This window comes from the organism of the source record quoted next, unplaced genomic scaffold (genome assembly GCF_019419815.1).
Source record: "Pyrus x bretschneideri cultivar Hongxiangsu unplaced genomic scaffold, Pyrus_bretschneideri_v1 Contig83, whole genome shotgun sequence".
Taxonomy (NCBI): domain Eukaryota; kingdom Viridiplantae; phylum Streptophyta; class Magnoliopsida; order Rosales; family Rosaceae; genus Pyrus; species Pyrus x bretschneideri.
Window position 1 is genome coordinate 1,281,705 of NW_025999824.1, and position 20,326 is coordinate 1,302,030.

Genomic DNA, 20,326 nt, shown 5'->3' on the forward strand with positions numbered 1-20,326 from the left:
ACCAACGTGATCTACTTAACCTCATGAACATCCCCATATTTTTTAAAATAATTTTTCGATGCCGCACGCGCCCCCACGCGTCGGCCAAGGCAAGGCCACACGCGCCGCCCACGCGCAGGCACGTGCCTATCACACTGACGGCGTCAATTAACGCCATTAGGAATATTCCGTCATCTTCTCCGGCCAAACTCCGGCGTCGTCGTCGGCGCCAGAAAAAATTCAAAGCTTGATATCTCACTCGTTTTTCAACCAAATTTCACAAAATTGGTACCAAAATGAAGCTTACAACAAGAGGAACAAATCCATATCACTTTCAAGCACTAAAACCCATAGAATCTCGCCGGGAAAACACCACCAACTCCGGCCAAACCTACAACTCACGATCTTGACAACCAAAACCTTCAAACGAACCACCACGAGCCTCCTAAGAACCTCACCAAGCTTCCTACAAGCTTGAAATTCCCAAAAACACAAGAATTAAGGTGTGCATGAACAGTGACCAACTCGGGGGATCCCGAGTTCGACGTGAAAACGAAGGTATCCTTACCTGAAATGGGTATGGTTAAACTCCTAAGGACCTCACGAGCACAAATATGTAGTTTGTTTCCTCGATCCGTGAAGTTTCCAAGGGTTATGGTGTTGTCCGTACAAGAAGATATGAATGGGAAAGAGAGAGGGGGTCTCGGGACAGGTAGGGTGAACAGAGGAGGAGGATGAGGATGATGATGGATGTGTGGCTGGGATGCAACCAACCAAGAACCCAAAACAACCACACAAACAACAATTATCCATTAGGGGCAAAACCGTCATTTCACCCCTACGGTACGAAAAGTTCGGGACGGGCTATCACAACTAGGTCATTGTTTAACTAATATTATAGTTAAAAAAATAATAATGCAATCAATTTTTATTATTTAAAAATGCAATTTACTTTACAAGTAGTAGTTTTTGAGTTTTTCACGTGCATAAGATTTTTCTCTTTACTCATTGTGTCTCGGATTAATTTTTTTTTTGTTTTTTCTAAATACGAAACGCTGTAAAAAAAACTCTAAACCCCAAGACTATCCACGTATCGTTTATATTATAATAATAGAAAAATACAATATACTTTGACTAATTTACTAAAATATTAAGTATTTCTTCATATTTTCCATTTTTTAAGTTACAATGCCATGACAGTTGTACACATGATGATAGAGCAAATGAAGAGGATATTGTTGTGAGGTATTACATCATGACGGTCTGGTCGGTGCACTATTGGACACTAAATTAAAAAGTTGAATACGACCTCTGATGTATTTATATTGTAAATCTTCATTTGTGTGAGAAGCCATGTTCTACACTAATATAATTTATAATTTCTAGCAAAATAAAATTCAAACTTGAGTACAAAAGAACGAACATACAGCCTTAACCATTTTATGGAATGGTTTGAAGAAGTAGAGTATATTTCCTTTGAGGGTACGTTTGATACGCTAGAAACAGAGCTTGGGAATGAAAATGGTTGACTTTTCATGTTGAATAAGTCCAAGGTTGGGAAATAATTTCCAGTGTCGCGGGAAAATAGGGGAAAGTGAATCCCTCTTCCTCACAGGAAACCAAAAGATGCATTGATGGCTGTCTTTTTTATGACAAATTTGTCTTCCTTAACAATTTAAATTTCCATTACATCCGGAAAAATGATATTTCAAACCTGCTTTCTTATTCGTACCAAACACGGAATAGAAATTTTGCGTTTCCCTCCTCCTAAAGAAAGCGGTGGAAAATGATTTCCAATAAGTTTATTTTCGCGTACCAAACGCAGCCTTAGGGTTTTGGTTGTGAGTGGACAAAACAAACAAATGAAATAAGCAAATACAAAAGCCAGAAATAAAGAACAAAAGGCAATTCACTAAAAACAATATCCAATGTCATATCCAATGTCACCAATCGAGTGCGGTCCTAAGTTCGACCATGACCCGACAGTGTAGAATTCTCACTCTCACTCTCACTCTCCCTCTCACTCTCAATCCTGAGCCTTTGTTTTTCCTTGCCTTTCTTCAACAACTTGGGCCTGGGCTTTATGGGCTTATTAAGATAGCCAGCCTGCAAACCCACCATGTCCCTCAAAACCCCAATAAGCTGGGCCTCAATCTCCACCCCATTGGGCTCAAGCGCACCCAGAGCTCTGGCCACGGCCTCCAACGTACTCACGCACCCGCCGAACGGCTCCTTCCTCAGAACCAACTCCGAGTCGTAAATGCTCCCACCGCACGCGCTTTCGTCCACATCCAAACAAACCCTCGTCGCGAACGCCGACAAAAACTCCTCGCTCGCTTCCACCATCTCCCGCGCGTGCTTCCACGTGGCGTCGAACGCGACGAGAACGCGAGGGAAAGTGGAGGCGGCGAGGTCCGATAGGGTGACGGCGGGCGAGGATTTGGTGGGCGGGAAGAGGTATATGGCGGGAGGGGATTGGTCCAGGAGCGGCGAGAGGCCTGGCCGGAGCTTGCGGCCGATGATGGCGGTGGCGTTGGAGAGGCATTTGGTGAGGATTGGGGTTGTGGAAAGCTTGTGATTGGCTTCGTGGGGATGGTGGAGGATTATGACATGGGTTTGGGTTTGGATGGGCTGGGCCGGGAGAGATTGGCAGAGGCATACTGGGCCGGGTCGGGTGCAGTTGCTGCATATGGGCCTGGGCCCACGCGGCGTCGGATCGGCTTGGGCGGCGGCGCTGTCGGAGGATATGTCAAGGTTGTTGAGGTCTTCTGATTCCATCTATGAAGCTCGCTGGGCTGTGCGGAGACCAACGGCACGGATTCGTTTTTATGCTCTAGGTAGAGGCTTAGAGCAAGGAAGGCGTCGTTGGTGGGTTTAGAAACGACGCGTCGTTGGGGGCGCTGGGTACTAAATTTGGAAGTGAGATTCAATTCCACAGGGACAGGGAGAGAGGCCCCGGAGGGAGAGGGAAAGAGAGTGAGATGACGACGTCAAAGTTGGAAGAAAGCGAGAGCTCCTGCGACATCTCTCAGTTCCATCACACCCCATTTTACTGGTACGTCAATAAAACCAATCAACCAATCAACCAATCAACTAGGCCTTTTTTTATTCGAACTTGGGTGCAAGTGGTGGGAACATTGCCCCCGCGAACTGGCCTAACCCGCGTTTTGTGTTTTTGGTTTTCGGCTTTTGTTCTGTGCTGTTGTTCAATTGCTAATCAAATTAATCACCCTTTTTGTACACTTTGTCCGTGTAGTGAGGAGAATGTGTACTTGCTTTGCAAGGAGCTGTGCAAAAAGGGCATCGCAGATGCACAGGGTTCTGATCTTTTCGTCGTTTTCATTTCCAATGACAAGAAACAGGCATGTATTTTGTGTTCCCATCTTACCCCACTCGCTATTTGTCTTAAAATTTGTGTTTTATTTGTCTTGTTTTTAATCAACTTAGCGTTTGTTCTGGTGTAAATAAAATGGTGTAGATCCCGTTGTGGCGCCAGAAGGCCAGCAATCGAGCGGATGGGGTTGTTCTGTGGGATTATCATGTCATTTGCGTGCAGAAAAAAGGCAGTGGTGACACACCCGCAACACATTTAGTGTGGGATTTGGATTCGAGTCTTGCATTTCCTTGTCCTTTAGCAACCTATGTCTTGGAAACGTTCTGCCCCTCATTTCAGACCTTTGCTGAATTGCGAAGGTACTTCATCACTTGTCTGTTTTGCATTTATAGGCAAATGTTCTAATGATACTTGGGTTGTTATGTTGTGAGGTTATTGCAACATAACATGCCATATATCTTATAAGTTTGTTACCCTCTCTTTATGTTGATATCTTTGCGGGTAACGTGATGCAGGTGTTTCCGGATTGTGCATGCCCCAATATTCCTTCGTTTCTTTGCTTCTGATAGAAGACACATGAAAGATTCTAATGGAAATTGGCTTCGTCAACCTCCTCTCTATCAGCCTATTGTTGCGCAGGGTAAGTGCTAAATTCCTCTGATGCTTTTATATGGTTTGATGACGGTGCAATCGTTTTGAATTGTCACTTCTTGGAAAAATTAAAATGTGTGGAACTCCCTTTTTTTCTTTTTCTTGCGATCAAGCAACTCCAATCTAATTTGTTTTTGTAGTAATGTCAGATAAGATTGAAACTTATGTGATTCAATAGCCACTAGTGATTCCTACTGGTAATAAGTAGATGGAAGGTGCATAACTTGCCGAGTTCAGGTTCATGCCAAAATCATGCTTCTTGCGGCGATTGTTATAAGTTCTGTTTATAATGAAAGAGAATAATTATATATATATATATATATATATATTTATATTCCCTAATGAGCTACATCAGTCACTTGAGAACCATTATCTGATTCTTGATTTTAGGATTGTCATTTCTTGGAACTCCCTTTGTCTCGTTATGCGGTCAAGAGGGGGAATCCAATCTAATTTTGCTCTTGTAGTAATGTCAGATAAGATTGAAAATTGAGCCACATATGTGAGTTAAGAAATTTGTTTGATATCTAGAAAGTAGCTGAAATCAAGCTTCTTATGGTCGATTGTTATATCTTCTGTTTATAGAGACGGAGAATAGTTTTATATAAATCCTAATGAGCTAGAGCAATCAACTAAGAACTATAATGTCCTCTTTTACTTTCCCTTTCTTAGTAGCGTCTTTCTACTTTCCTTTGTAATAAATGCAGTGTAGTCTGCAAGTTAATTGTAATGTATTAGGTGTCATAAATTAGTCTTTAGAATTCCTAAGGATATTACTGCGGATCTTTACATTCATGTACCAATTAGCCTATAAAAGGGGCTACTTTGTAAGCTTTTAAAAATAAGATTGTTAGTAAAAAAAAGTTCTGGGTTTCCTGCTTATGTGTGAAGCACAGCAACCTTGTAGTGATTCCAAGGCACCTTCGGTGTGAAGCTGAAGGCTGTTGTGATGCCAGAATTTTTCTAGTTTCTTTGTTGGAGTGATTCCAATACACCTTTGGTGTGATGCCAAAGGCCGGAGTGAGTCCGGATCTCTTCTATTTCTACATCCCTTCATATTGTCCTGCATCAGGTGATGAGTAATGCACAACAAAATTGGATTTATTTTTTCCTGGGTTTTGTAAACTTGTGCAGATGGGACTGTACACAACCTGGATGGTTACTTTCAGATCCGTGCTACAGATGCGGTGACAGGAACAGGAGTTGACGTGACCAATGCAGTTTTTACTGAAAAGCTTGGTGTGGTCGTAACAGAAAATCAGCTGGAGGAGTTCTTTTCCCAGATTCCTTAATGTAGGGTAATTCTCATCAGCTGGTATATGTAAAGCCTTTATTTTCTGGCTTCCGACTGAGTGAGTTACTGCATCACATTTGGGATTAGTTCATTCCCGCTGCATTTTCCTTCCTCTTCGATGCTTCTGAGAATTGGATTTCGCCTTAAAGACTGTATAGAGCATTGCATCTTAAACTTGAATGACAAGTACCAAAGTTCTGTGCAAGTCTTCAGGCAGGAAGTTGATTATTGTTTAGTAAGATTTTTATTTTATTTCGTTATGAGATGGGTCTAATATTTACGCATTAAATTTGATTAGCGGACAGCCTTCGTTCTATCTTGTTCTGAGTTTGTTCATGTGTTAGCTTGCTGGTCCGATGTAAACTGTCAGTAAATCACTTGTTGATTTTCCTACGTCTTATTTGGTTGAACCACGGAACCATAAAGTGGTAGTGCCTCATGAATGATGCATCTGGTGCGTATACAAATACTGCAGCTTCTGTTACTAGAGCTTTTGATGTGCATGCTAGCTTTGCAAGTTCAATACCAGCACTGCGGCACAAACTGTATAGCCACTTAGAAATATGCTGGCGGTCGATTGTTAAGCGTCTGGTAGTTTTTCTTGCAATTGATCCAGGGATAACCCTTCACTAATCTCTCTACCTAGTGCTCAACTGAGAATATCTTTTGCCAATTCAGTAACATCATCTTTAAGCTCACATAATCTCTCCCTTGTCTCCTTGATTCCATGACCCGCTCTCAATTGGAATGCAAATGGATAAGAACAGGAAAAGAAACGGCGTACCTTTCTAGTTGGGCCACTCTCACCAACCATTTGTAAAGCTTCACACTCAAACTCCTCCAACAAATCCTTAGCACATCTTCAAGTTGCCGTAGCCAACTGCATAGCTTCTTATACGTACTTGCTCCTCTTCGTCATCAAAGAGCAGTCTTTGATGCTGGACATGGTACGCCCAAGCTTTTGCAAATCTGCTTTAAAGTTTAAACCCCCACCCCCACCACCAAGCACATCTCCTCTGAGGCAATGGAGCCGAGCTTTTCAATGAGTTTGGCTGCCAACGGAAATGCAAACTCAGCTATCTTCTTCTGCTTAATGAGGTGAGCTGAACGTGATACAGATTTTTCTAGTCTTCTAATGAATCTGGTCCTTAGTTAAAGATATGATCAAACTCTTAATATGCTTTTAAAAAGTCAACAACTATAAAGAAAGCCTAGTGGCCAAGTAATTTTGTAAAACAAACCCTACACTTACGTTATTGACAAGTTTTTCATGGAAGGACAAAACTAGTTTACGGCAGACAAACTCAGGGATCACTTCTATTGATTTTCAATGTCAAAGACCAAATTGAAGAATTATGCCAATTTCAAATATCATTTTAGCTAAAAACCCTACTGAGTTTTGTATTGTTTTATCAAATCACATAGCCGTCGCTTAAGACACAAAACACCCTCCCCTACTCTCACCTCCTAGCGTTTTGGCCCCACCCACCCCATCTGACACCACCCGATGTGTCTTATGTTGGTCAGTCGTGGTCTGGTCATCCTAGCCTAAGAATTTCTCCTACCATGGGTGTGGGATGACCAACCTACGAATTTCTCCCACCAACGCAAAGAGTGACTCGTTTCCGCTTGGAAAATGAATATGTACCGTCCTTCTCTTTCAGCACTCTTCATTTTGTTTGCCATTTGATTTATTAATCCAGCGACTAGTGAAAGAAATAATTGGGGAATGCTTTCCCTTTCCACTTCTCTCTTCTATGGCACCATCCTGGTAGTTGGGGCTAGGTCAGGCGCTGTTACCATATTAAAATCCCTAACCAATTGTCATACCAAACTGGTAGATTTATTTATTTTGTTTTTGGGTCCCAAGTCTCAAATTGTATAAATAATTTTAGAAAATCTGCTGAATGCACACAAGTTACTCAATCTTCTTGTAATGCATGCGCTGCCAAAAAATCAGAGTATTGAGTGTTTCTTGTACAGTATTGATGAAACAGGCCTATGCCAGTCTCATTTTTGTTATCAATAAAAAAACAACTGAATAATTCGCAATCCCGATACAATCTCACTGAACCAAGCTCGAATTTCAAGCCTTTGATACACGCCATCAAGATAAACATCGAGTATAGGCCTTGTTGGACGGTTAGAACAGCCTTGTTGGACGGTTAGAACAGCCTTGGATGTCAACCACACACCTTCAATTGATACCTGCAGTTCTGTGATTGTTGTTGGCATCAGAAGTCCACTATCCTTTAGAAACAATCTGACCAACCAAATCTTTCACCACCTTTATAGAAGAAAAGATCCCAGGCATGGGCGAGTCGGCTCAAGTTTCATCTTCACCTTCTAAGAGCAAGCAATCTTGTCAACCAAATCTTTCACCACCTTTATAGAAGAAAAGATCCCAGGCATGGGCAAGTCGGCTCAAGTTTCATCTTTACCTTCTGAGAGCAAGCAATCTTGTACTTGTTCCCTGAAAGAAAACATAATGGCTGAATTAAACATGACTGTAGACTTCTAGTTTTGATTTTATTTATCTTCAGCTACACAACGATATAGGCAGCTCATGCCACCATTAAAGACCAACAGAAGCCGACCAAATGTTTTGTACATGATCGCAGCACAGAAATACGGAACCATTCAGCAGTAGACTCTGTCTAGATTACCCCCTAAGTCTTCTGATAATCTTCAAATTTCTGTTTGAAGTTTTGCAGTCTAAAATGACAACGAAATAATTAATTTTAAGTTCATTTAGTAGTACAGTTTTCTTCTTTTCAAACTTAACCCGTTACATGGATGTGCAGTACACCCAGTGCCATCACAAGTTATCTTCAAGCTTCTAAGGAATAATGAAAATTGATTCAAGCAATGAGCAAAGCATAATACATGATTAAATATGTATACTATTCTCACCTGAGGACACTGTAATGGTCAAGATTGTCATGCTTTGCTCGAGCAACCAGTTGCTGAGGTAAAAGCGTAAAAAATTGGTTTACTGATGGGGGGGGCGCGGTTCTTCAGGAAGTATCTGAAACCGGCTGCTCAAACAGCAGACAGAACTTGTTTTATGGTCCTCAAAATTCTTCAAACTTAACAAGTCAGATCAGCTGAGTGGGCTATTGCAGATAGAGCAGAATGATTCTGAGGAAAAAGATTCATTAGGTTTAAGGTTATATCTCTTAAGACGCCTTCGAGTTTCCAGAGGAAAATTAGAGTCACTGATTTCTTGAATTCGGTTAAAATGAAATGGGATAAGCTTTCCGGCTCTTCTCACAATTTTGCACTCTTGAGAAGGATTTTCTTCCTGGATAACAAAAAGTCAATCAGATATGTTTGAACTAAACATCACGGTATAACAGCTAGTTCAGAACCAAAGATGATTACTTGTGGAATAAGATATGTCTTGCAGTAAGATATTTCTACAAAAAACATGTTTTGAAAAATGTCATTATTTTGAAATCGAAAAAAGAAAAGTTTCACAATTTAGCCTTTAAAACCAACCTTATCCACTTTTCCAAGGGAATTGGAGATACCTTTTACAAATCCTTCTTACTTAACAATGATCAACCATTGCTTAATTGTTCTGAGTTTGTTCATGTGTGAGTTTGCTGGTCCGATGTAAACTGTCAGCAAAATCACTTGTTGATTTTCCTGCGTCTTGGTTGGTTGAACCACGAAACTATTAAGTGGCAGTGCCTCATGCAAGATGCATCTGGTACATATACAAATACTGCAGCTTCTGTCAGTGAATTTTTTTAAGTGCATACAGATAGCTTTACAAGTTCAATACCAGCCCTGCAGCACAAAACTGTTTAGCTACTTAAAAAGGCAGAGTAAGAGAGAGGAGATAATAATTCTTAGTGACTAGATCATAACGGAATTTATAACAGAACAATTATTATCTTTCCTTATAAACAGGAACTTATAACAATTGACCACCAGCACATCAGACAATAATTCTCTCAAAAATATGCTCGAACAAACTTTCTGACTCACATATGATCTCATTTTCATATCAATCTTATCCGAGTTCACTGCAGAGCAAATTAGATTGGAGTTACTCACTTGATCAGATAAAAACAGAACAATGGGAGTTCCGCGGATTTATATTCTTTATTCCAAGTCATGCCAATCCTAAAATAAAGAAGCAGAGGTTTTGGAAGAGGAATATATGGCTTCATCTAAGAGACAAAGAATAGTAAGACGAGTGAGGAGGCTTATGATTTATCAGTCACACTTCCTATGTTGATGATTTTCCTGTCATCAATCTCATTAAACATACTTTCAATATTTTAGTGAACAACTTACCTCGGTTTTCTCCAAGTCATCTCTCATTCGAGTTAAATCCATTTTCCAATATTTTGTTCTGAAGGGAGATTGGCGCTAAAGCAACAAGATCATGAAATCTTTATGGACTCCACAGCAACTGAAGAAGCTTTGCGAAGCTTGCGCGCACCATGTCCACCATCAAAGACGTTCTCTTGGATGCCGAAGAGAAGCAAGCACGTAACAAGGAGCTTCGCAGTTGGCTACGACAACTTCAAGACATGGTTCTTAATGCTGAGGATTTGTTGGTAGTGCGAAGCTTTACAAAGGCAAATGGTTCGTGGTAGTAGCACAACTAGAAAGGTACGCCGTTTCTTTTCCTGTTCTAATCTAGTTGCATTTTGCTTGAGAGTAGGTCATGAAATCAAGGAGAGATTATGTGAGCTTTGCTGATCTTTGCACTGTTCATCATCACCGTCATCTCGGTGATGAGAAACAGAAAAATACAGTTGACCTTCAAATGGTACCAAGCGATGATCATCAAGGTGGGGATAATGAGAATGTATATGTTATTCGTATAGTGGGATTCGAGGTTTAGGGAACACCACACTTGCCAATTTGGTGTACAACGATGAGAGAGTCGTAAGGAATTTTGAGTTAAGGATGCGGCAGCGTATGTCAGTGGACTTTTGATACTACTAGATTGGCAAAAGAGATCATTTGCTCTGCATTGGGTACAAAGATCACTGAAGGGTTGTATCTGGATCAAATGCAAGGACAACTACAGAAATCAGCAAAGTTCTCATCTTCTTCTTCTTCTTTTTTATTTTTTTGATTTTATAAGCTCACATAATCTCTCCCTTATCTGCTTGATTCCATGACCCACACAATCGGATTGCAACCGAATTAGAACGGGAAAAGAAACGGCTTACCTTTCTAGTTGCGCCACTATCACGAACCACATTGCCTCTGTAAATCTTCGCACTCTTAACTCCTCCAACAAATCCTAAGCACATCTAAGCACATCTTGAAGTTGTCGTAGCCAACTGAGTAGCTCCTTATCACAGGCTTGCTTCTCTTCGTCATAAAAGAGCAGTCTCTAATGGCGGACATGGTGCACCCAAGCTTTTGCAAATCCGCTTTAAACCCCCACATCAAGCAAATCTCCTCTGAAGCAAACGAGCCGAGGCTTTTCAATTGAGTATGGCTGCTAACGGAAATCCAAGCTCAGCCATCTTCTTCTGCTTGATGAGGTGAGCTGAAGGTAATTCAGATTTTTCTAGTCTTCACTCTCTGTAATGATTCCGGTTCTTAGATAAAAGGTAGATCTAACTCTAACATGCTTTTATAAAGTCAACAACTATAAAGAAAGCCTAGTGGGTAGAGTATTTTGAAATTGGATTTGATCCAAACCTTAGTGTCTCAGTTTACACATCAATTAATTTGAACGCAAAAATTGAATTCAACGGTTTTTATTAATTTATTTTTTTGGTTTACCATATACAAATCAATAATTCTGATTTCTTTTACACATCAATTAGCAACCCAAATGGATTGATTCTTAGATTCCGGACTCTAAGTTCCGAAGCGGATTCAATTCCAAGTATTTTTGTCAAAAAAAAAAAAAAAAACCCTTCCACTAAATAGAGGCAGATTCTTTGCCCTCTCACTTCCCGTGCCCTCCTATTTCGTATGGTCACGGTTAAGGCACGTCAATATTTTATATTTTTTTATAGAGATAATAAGACAAAAAAGAATAGTAATATAAAATGTTGATGTGACTTAACCGTGACCACACAAATAAGAGGGCACAGGAACAGGGAGGGCAGAGAATCTGCCTTCCCACTTAACGAGGATATTGACAGATTTTAATGGAAATATGGAATTGATTTACGATAAACAAGTCAGAGACCAATCTATTGATTTTTAATATCAAAGATTAAAATGATGAATTATGTCAATCTCACGAACTATTTTAACTAAAAATCCTACTGGGTTTTGTACCTATATTGTTTTATCAAATCACATAGCGGTTCGGCTTCAGAAACATAACACCCTTCCCACTCTTACCTCTCAGTATTTTGGCCCCACCCAACCCCTCTGACACCACCTAATGTGTCTTATGTCAATCGATCGATCAATCACGTTGCCTAATTATCCCAACCTAATAGTTTTTCCAACCATAGGTGTGGGATGACCAACCTCAGAATTTTTTCTACCATGGGCGTTGGGTTCGGGAATGAAGTCATAAGGACAATAAAAACAAGGCTTTGTTCATACCAACACAAAGAGGAACTTGTTTTCCGCTTGGAAAATGATTCCGTCATTTTCTCTTTATGCGCTCTCTTTTTGCCATTTGATTTATTTAATCTAACGGCTAGTAAAAATAGTTGAATGATTTCTCTTTTCACTTGTCTCCCATCTAGCACCGTCGCTGTAGTTAGGGCTAGGTTTAGCATGGTCATCATACCAAAAATTCCTACCAATTATCGTACCAAACAAGTAGATTTATCTACTTTTTCTTTTTGGGTCTCAAATCTCAAATTGTGTAAATAAATTTGGAAAATCTGTTGAATGGCACAAAATTTAGTCAATCTTCTAATGCCAAAATATCAGAGAATTGAGTGTTTCTCGTACAGTGTTGATGAAACAGGCCTATGCCATTCCCAGTTTTTAGTTATCAATAAAAAAACAACTGAAGAATTCGCAAACCCGATACAATCTCACTGAACCAAGCTCGAATTTCAAACCTATGATGCACGCCATCAAGACAAACATAAATTATTGGCCTGTTGGACATTTAGAACAGCCTCGGATGTCAACCAAACATCGTCAATTGATACCTGCAGTTCTGTGATTGTTGTTCGCATCACAAGTCCACTATCCTTTAGAAACAATCTGACGAACCAAATCTTTCACTACCTTCATAAAAAATGGATCCCAGGCATGGGCGAGTCGGCTCAAGTCTCATCTTCACCTTCTGAGAGCAAGCAATCTTGTATTTGTTCCCTGAAAGAAAACGCAATGGCTGAATTAAAAATGACAGTAACCTTTCCATTTCGATGCATTTCTCTTCAACTACACAACGGTATAAGGTAACTCATGCCACCATAAAAGACCAACTGAAGCTGATCAAATGTTTTGTACATGATCGCAGCACAGAAATATGCAGCCATTCAGCGCTAGACAGTGTCTAGGTACCCTCTCTCGAGAATGCCAACCCCATAAGTTTTCTGATAATCTTGAGATTTCTATTTGAAGATTTGTGGTATAAGATGACAAAGAAATGATTAATTTTAAGTTCATTTAGTAGTAGTTTTCTTCTTTTCGAACTTAACCCAGTACATGCATGTGCATTAAACCCAGTATCGTCATAGCTTCTACGAAATAATGGAAATTGATTCAAGCCATCAGCAAAGCATCAAATGATTTAATATACTATTCTCACCTGAGGACACTGTAATGGTCAAGATTGTCATGCTTTGCTCGAGCAGCCAGCTGCCGAGGAAAAAGAGTAAAAAATTGATTTATTGATGAGGGGTCTTCAGGAAGTATCTGAAACTGGCAGCTTAAACAGCAGACAGAACTTGTTTTGTGGTCCTCAAAATTCTTCAAACTTAGCAAGTCAGATCGGCTGAGTGGGCTATTGCAGATAAAGCAGAATGACTCTGAGGAAAAAGATTCATTAGGTTTAAGGTTATATCTCTTCAGACGCCTTCGAGTTTCCAAAGAAACCTTAGAGTCATTTATCTCTTGAATTCCGTTAAAATGAAATGGGATAAGCTTTCCAGCAGTTCTCACAATTGTGCACTCTCGAGAAGGATTTTCTTCCTGGATAACAAAAGTCAATCAGACTTGCCCATTAAGATATGTTTGAACCAAACATCAAGGTATAACAGCTAGTTCAGAACCAAAGACAATTACTTGTGGAATAAGAGTATGTATGTCTTGCAGTAAGATATTTCTACAAAAAACATGTTTTGAAAAGTGTCACCTTAGTAACTGAAAAAAGAAATGTTTCACTATTTAGCCTTTAAAACGAACCTTATCAACTTTTCCAGGGGAACTGGAGATACCGTTTACAAATCTTTCTTACTAAACAATGATTAACCCTTGCTTAATTGTGTACCCACCCAAAATTGTTGAACAAAAACAATAATTGCTCTACAAGTGCATGCTAAACTCTACCAGTGAAGTTGTTCTTTCTAAAATCTCATGCCAAAGCCATTCTTTAATAAATATCTTTGATCACACATAAATGATGAGAAAAACAGTGCCATTTGTACCTGCAAAAGTGTCACGAATGATGAGACCAAGCCGTTTATTCCAGTACTAGGACTTCTTATCAACTCCACAGTTTTTAGACTGCCCTGCCAAGGTGAGAGATCAGACACATAATTCAGTAAGGATAACAAAATTCTAACATAAGTTATACAGTTGCATAAATTACAAACCCATCAAGGCGGCAAAGCATGGTCAGCTCTCGTGCAAGACAATCACGAAGAGGAAGTAACACTGGGATCTCCCACCTTGCGTCAACATATTGTATATCAGCTGGTAAAGAATATCCTTGGCCCTGTTGAAAGAAAATATAAGTAAGATCAAAATACCTTCGAAGTTTCGGCATAACACTTCAACAAAAACTAATATATATAGCATTGATATAAATGGTCTTTCATTCCAAAAATCATCAACCTTCCGACTTTAGTCGGACAAAAAGCTGAGTCAAATGGAATTACAAAAGTTTAAACTATGAACACCGTTTGCATACAGGAATAAATTTACTAAATGTCACACAACATAATCTATTATCCGAGTCTCTGAGACGATGTCTTGCTAGGTTAGTTGTGGCCATCTTGCCCACTTCATCTGTAATTTTTTTTTTTTTTTAATGCAATAAAATTTATTACCATTTCAGCTTAATTAAAAACTGTAATAAAATTAACTATATTTTTCCAATTAAATAAAATTAAACGAATGGATAACCAGGTCAGGTGGCTTGTATAAATATTGTTTGAATGAATAAGAAATAGCAAATTAATATATATTTGGAACGCTAAAAATTATAGCTTCAACACCAGAACAGAAAAAATATTCTCAATGTATCAAAATATATGCAAAGCAATTGCATGAAGCACTACATTGACCAGTATATTTCATTGATCTATGAACGGGATTACCAGTTATTGTTATTTTTGACGGGGACAGAACTAATTCTCAAATAAAATGTATTGAAGGGCAATGCATATATAAATTATATAATCCACAAGATTTATTATAAGTATCATGAATTCCTATAAGAATCCAATACACTGACCAGTGACAGTAGGAAATTTTATTTTCGGAGGAAATACGCGACCAACTTAAGGCATAAAAAGCAAACCTTGACAGTGGCTGTAATAACATGGCAAGCAATCCTCGATATGCATGATCCGAGCACAAGTCTGTTGTATCCCTTTTCAGAGGCAACCTTCAAAACAAAACAAAACATTCAGCTTGAATTCAATATGATGCCCTTCACTGTATTTTTCAACTGAAATTTATATAAAATTCACAACCTTTTGCAATGCCAACATCCGCATGTGAAGCAGAAGATCTTCTTTCCCAGTAGCATCTGGAACAGCTTCTAACAACTGATTTAATCTACCCCTTCCATCACCAGAATCTGAAGAGTATACACTTTCAATTGGTACAACATGCAGTTCTTTTGTTGGTGGAGCTAGGTCTTCCACGATCAATCTAATATCTTCAATTGCGTTTTCTACTTCACCAGACGGAACAGAATAAACAGAACTCTCATCAACAAATGCAACTCCAACCCCAAAAACTGGCAACGATCTATCCCTACTTGCATCGAAATTCTTCTGTGCTCTATTATGCATCTCATGTACAAACTGCAAAGCAACCCTGGAACCCAAAATATACCAAATTTCAATAAACCCGTAACGAAAAATATATCTTTCAAATTCTTAAAAGATTCATTTTTTCGAAATCATCTCACGCACAAAATTCATAACACGCACATAAAATTCCACTCCTTTCGGATAATGGTATCCATATATTGATCAAATTAGTCGATTTTCTTACTACACGAAGCAAAACTACGATTAAAACAGAATCGATGAACGTTTAAGATTGATCCAGACAGAGAAAGAGAAGGACCTGGAAGAAGGGCCACCGGAGAAGGCAACGAGGACATTGTCAGTAGGAGAAATCATGGCGTTGGAGGTGACAGCGAACCTGAACTTCCCGAAGAGATTGCCGCGGAAGCAATCGGCGCAGAAGCGCGCATCGTCGCCGCCGCCGTCGGTGTTGGAAGAGATGGGTTGATTGGCCTTGCACTTGAGGCACGAATTACTGTTGCTGTTGTTGTTTCTAGTGTTTGTAGAAATTGATTTGTAATTGTTGTTGTCTTTGACATCTTCATCTTCTTCTTGTTGGGTTTTGTAGCAATTTGATTCGCAACCTGAAGCACTGCACGCCATGTTCTCTCACTCTCTCTCTCTCTCTCTCTCTCTCTGCCTCTCTGCCTGACTCTCTCCCTGCCTGAGCTGAGCTCGAGAGCTTAGTAGGGTTTAAAGATTTTGGAGAGTTAATTACACTTGAGACCCTCTAGTTTAGACTCAGTAACATAATTGTCACTCTATTTTATATATTTGCAGTTTAGCACCTTAAGTTACGGATTCTTACCCTAAAAGTCCCTTTATCAGTATAACTGTAAAGTAGCATTAACTTTATGAGTAAATTACATTTTCATACATCAGGTTTGAGGTTTATTTCCCCAAACTGTTGTAGGTTTAAAGGTGTGGGAGGTGGTTGCGGGGAGATGGGATGGGTTTCTTTTATTTTTTTGTGTGTTGAGAAAATTCAAGTTTTAAAAAAAAAAAAAAAAAATTTTGCCACGTGACAGACATTTGGCAGCCACGTCAGCACTTAACGGATCAATGGATAGAAAATGTGACGGAGGTATTATTTTGAAATAAAATAGTGCTTAAGGTATGAAAGTGAAATGTTTTGAAGATATTGTAAGAAATTGAAATAGACTCCAAACTGATGTGAAAATGTAATTTGCCCTAACTTTATTTTTCTTACATTCGCACGTAGGGGTGTGTTCGGTTCCAATTGGGTCGATTTTTTGCCAAAACCGAAATCAAACCGAATTTTCAATTCGGTTCGATTCGCGTTAAATTTTTTCGGTTTTTGTTCAATTCGATTTAATTTTGATTTGGTTTTTTAGGTCCGGTTTCGGTTTTTTTTAGTCGTAGACAACGCAAAATCAACCCCTTTATGTGGAGGTTTTAATTTGAAATGGACAGTCATGCTTGAGCTTAAATGGTTTAGACTCGAACAAATTTTTGAAGATTTCCAATTGTTTTTGGAGGATAAAATTCACTTTGGCTAATAAGAATAACTAACAAAGAAGAATAAAATTACGAGATTTCTCAAATGAACATAAATATTCATTATCATTTGGAAGTGGCTACACTAAAAGAAAATGGCCAAGGAAGAATATGTGTCAAGTTAATTTCCTAGGTTCACGGCTTGGTTTAGCATGTTCATTCGTTTTCGTAATTAATATATAATATACTGGTTTGGTTTGGGTTTTGATCGATTTTCGGATCACCAAAATCAAAACCGAACCAACTAATTTCGGTTTGGCTTTCTTAGGGGATGTATTCAATTGGGATTTTAGGAGATTTTAATTTTTTTAATGAATCTAAGGGTATTCAATCAGGATTTTAAGTGATTCTCTAAAGTTCAATGTGTATTCAATCAAGATTTAAAGATAGTTTACTAAAATCCTTATAAATCAGGAGGTATTCAATTAGAATTTTAAAGAAGCTTATAACATTCTAGGTGTATTCAATTAGAATTAGATTTTAAAGAATTTGGAAAAGTTAAGGAATTTGAAAGAATTTGAGAGATTTTGTAGTGTATTTTAAGCATCCACAAATCTCACTTCTCCCTATGAGTCGAGGGAATTGAATCAAAATTTTACATATAATTTCTACAAATCAGTTAAACTCTATAAAAATCCATGGATTTATAAATTCATTAAAATCTCTCAAATTCCCAATTGAATACAACCCTTAGTTTGGTTTGATTTTTTTACATGTCGGTTCGGTGTTCAATTTGGTTTTTTTTCGGTTTTCAGGATTTTTTACCCACCCCTATTCGCAAGTACTTGTCTCATTTTTATTTGCCTGGAGTCATAACAATGAACAATAAATTGATAAATGCAAAATTATTAACAATCTAGATATAGAAAGAGATGTATTTTGTTTCATGTATAGGTGATCATGTAAGCTCATTCGAGTATCGCTCAAGAAAATAACAATTGAAATAATCTGCATTTTCTCTTCTCTCTCTTTGGTACCGCTTAAGAAAATAAGAATTAAAGTAAATTACATTTTATACCGTTCAAATAATCAAATTTGATTAACATTTAACTCTATGCTCTTTTTTCTCACTCCCTAAAAGTTTTATTGGGAGAAAAATTGAGCTTAAGTACCAAACGGGCTTACTTTCCTTCTACATCCTTAATTTTGTTGCGTTTGGTCAATTCTAGGAGTAAGTGAATAAGATCTTGGTATAATTTAAAAAAATATATAGATATTGAGATAAATGAATAATTTTTGGGGGGTAATAAAATACGAATCTGGATCTTCTTTGTGAGTATTCTGGGAATCCGTGAATTATTTCGTTCATTGTACATCATGCGGTCAGAAATTATTTTAAATATTTTTATTTAAAATTAAATACAAACAGTAGCTAACAAAAATTAATCGCATGATATACGATGAACTTTACGAATCCTCAGGATCCTCACCAAAAAAATTCGGAGAGGATCCTGTTGGATAAAATGCATTAGCTTTCTGAAACTAGATCCTTATCCAAAGCCCACTGAAATGAAAAGAAATTAGTGTTTCAAGGCTATTGCAAGTGCATAAAAAGAAGTTAAACAAACGATTTTAATGGCTACCAGTATTATGGTCAAGTGGTAATTATTTTTGTTTACATGTCAGCGGTTGCTCTTTTTTCGGTATTGTCATATGATCTTATGATTTTTTGTTGTTTCAATTACCTAAGCACATGACAACTTAAGAGTTTTAGTAAACTTAACCTATATCATTTTTCCGCAAGTGGCCCTTTATCGCAATGATGGAAAGGTATTAAGCCATTACATGGTGACGTGAGTTCAAACTCTATCGGTGACTAATCTAACAAAATTTAGTGTTTGACAAAAAAAAAAAAACCTAAATCCTTAATTGTATAGGTTAATAATCTAGATATAGAAAGAGATGTAAGCAAAAAAAAAAAAACAGCCTCATAGAGTAACATGAATAAATAACAATTAACTAGGTAGTTGGGCAGATGAAAGGGCATTCATTTAACAATTTGTAACTTACTGAAAGAATTGGGCCAAATTGTAACATATTGTAAACTATAGAGATGCAAAAATGTAATTTACACCAAAATCATCATTGAAACTAGGGGTGGTTCGGTATGGGATCCCATACCGAAACCATTGTCCCGATTCCCAAACCGAAATTTTTGGGAATCCCAAATTCAATCCCAATCCCAAACCAAATTTTCGGGAATCCCAATTTTCGGGAATCCCAAAATAATTTCGGGATTTCGGGACAAATCGGGAATCCCAAAATGCTTTTGGGCTTTTGGACTAAAATTTGACATATTATGTTTTTGGGCTAAAATTTGACATATTATAAAGTAATAAATAAAGTAACAAACTCAAAAGCAAAAATAGTAGTTACAAGCCAAGATTTATAAATAAAGTAACAAACCCAAAATCAAAAAAATTAGTTATGAGCCAAAGTTTCAATAATTAAGTTACAAACCAAAAGCTAAAAAGCAAAGCTTAAAATCTATAAATATTGTTGGCCTCTTCGGCCCCTTCGTCCCCTTGATCTTGTTGATGCTTGTGGTTGCTCCCTTCTTGTTGGTAATTGTACTCTTCCCCTTGATGTTGATGGTTGAGCCCTTCCCCTTGCAATGGGTGGTCATGGAGGTAGTGATTGATTTTGACGTTGTTGAACTTCAACTTGGAGTGGTCGAGGAGGTGGAGGTGGCATTTCATTTTCATGTGTTGTATTCTCCTCACCTCCCAAATTAGCCGTGCCTAAAACAATAAACCACAAATCATTTACATTGAATTATAGTCTAATAGATAATAAATACTAAGAAAATAAAAGAGGAAATTAAATTGTTTACAACTAATAAATAATGAATAATTCAAATACAAACTTTTCATATCACTAACTATTAGTACTAGTTAGAACTTAAACTACATCAAATATTAAGGTGCATCAATTATAACTATCAGTATACCCTTTATTAACCTCCCTATAGTGAATTACACCACATCAGTTATATTAATTAGTTTTATTAATGTACTAGTTTATCAATTAACAATATGCATGCACAATATTAAGGTACTAGTATAATATATGTATACTGATATATATAATCAAACTTTTCTGATGAACTTAAACTAATATCCAAAGATTAATCACATTAGTTGAGACAACTGGAATATAGAAACAAACAAAAGATTAATCATATTTATTTCAATTCGGTATGGGAATACCGAAAAAATGGAGATGGAATACCGAATCCCATACCAAAAATTTCGGTTTGGTTCGGGATTATATACCGAAAATTTCGGGAATTTTGGTTTGGGATCGGGATTTTTTCGGTTTGGTTTGGGATTTTTGGGATTTTTTTCCAGCCCTAATTGAAACCCTAAAAACAACAAAAGTAGCGGGTCGTGGCGGGTACGG

General features: G+C 38.0%; 3 protein-coding genes and 1 long non-coding RNA gene across 10 annotated transcripts; 1 reads left to right on the forward strand and 3 right to left on the reverse strand.

Moving 5' to 3' along the window:
- Positions 1-1,764: 1,764 nt before the first annotated feature.
- LOC103933273 (tRNA-uridine aminocarboxypropyltransferase 2) lies at positions 1,765-2,757 on the reverse strand. Its single transcript, XM_009342943.3, has one exon. It carries the CDS (start codon positions 2,755-2,757, stop codon positions 1,942-1,944), a length of 816 nt encoding a protein of 271 aa, XP_009341218.2. The 3' UTR covers positions 1,765-1,941.
- A 54-nt stretch (positions 2,758-2,811) lies between these two features.
- LOC103933272 (protein N-terminal glutamine amidohydrolase) lies at positions 2,812-5,574 on the forward strand. The gene is made up of 5 exons (XM_009342942.3): positions 2,812-3,034; positions 3,236-3,341; positions 3,458-3,672; positions 3,829-3,953; positions 5,099-5,574. Exons 1-5 carry the CDS (start codon positions 2,961-2,963, stop codon positions 5,254-5,256), a joined length of 678 nt encoding a protein of 225 aa, XP_009341217.2. The 5' UTR covers positions 2,812-2,960; the 3' UTR covers positions 5,257-5,574.
- A 1,602-nt stretch (positions 5,575-7,176) lies between these two features.
- Positions 7,177-10,885, reverse strand: LOC125473361. 7 transcript variants are annotated; one of them, XR_007255262.1, is made up of 4 exons: positions 8,643-10,885; positions 8,172-8,562; positions 7,700-7,731; positions 7,177-7,601 (listed from the first exon to the last, which is right to left on the reverse strand). It is a non-coding gene; the product is annotated as an uncharacterized LOC125473361 (long non-coding RNA). The 7 variants fall into 7 exon arrangements; XR_007255259.1 differs by having other exon boundaries at positions 7,177-7,731; positions 8,643-8,677; positions 8,760-10,884; XR_007255258.1 differs by having other exon boundaries at positions 7,177-7,731; positions 8,643-8,677; positions 8,792-10,883.
- A 1,209-nt stretch (positions 10,886-12,094) lies between these two features.
- LOC103933271 (cytoplasmic tRNA 2-thiolation protein 2) lies at positions 12,095-16,079 on the reverse strand. Its single transcript, XM_009342940.3, has 7 exons — positions 15,687-16,079; positions 15,083-15,431; positions 14,908-14,994; positions 13,979-14,100; positions 13,811-13,889; positions 12,973-13,355; positions 12,095-12,533 (listed from the first exon to the last, which is right to left on the reverse strand). Exons 1-7 carry the CDS (start codon positions 16,007-16,009, stop codon positions 12,485-12,487), a joined length of 1,392 nt encoding a protein of 463 aa, XP_009341215.2. The 5' UTR covers positions 16,010-16,079; the 3' UTR covers positions 12,095-12,484.
- Between the last annotated feature and the right edge of the window lie 4,247 nt (positions 16,080-20,326).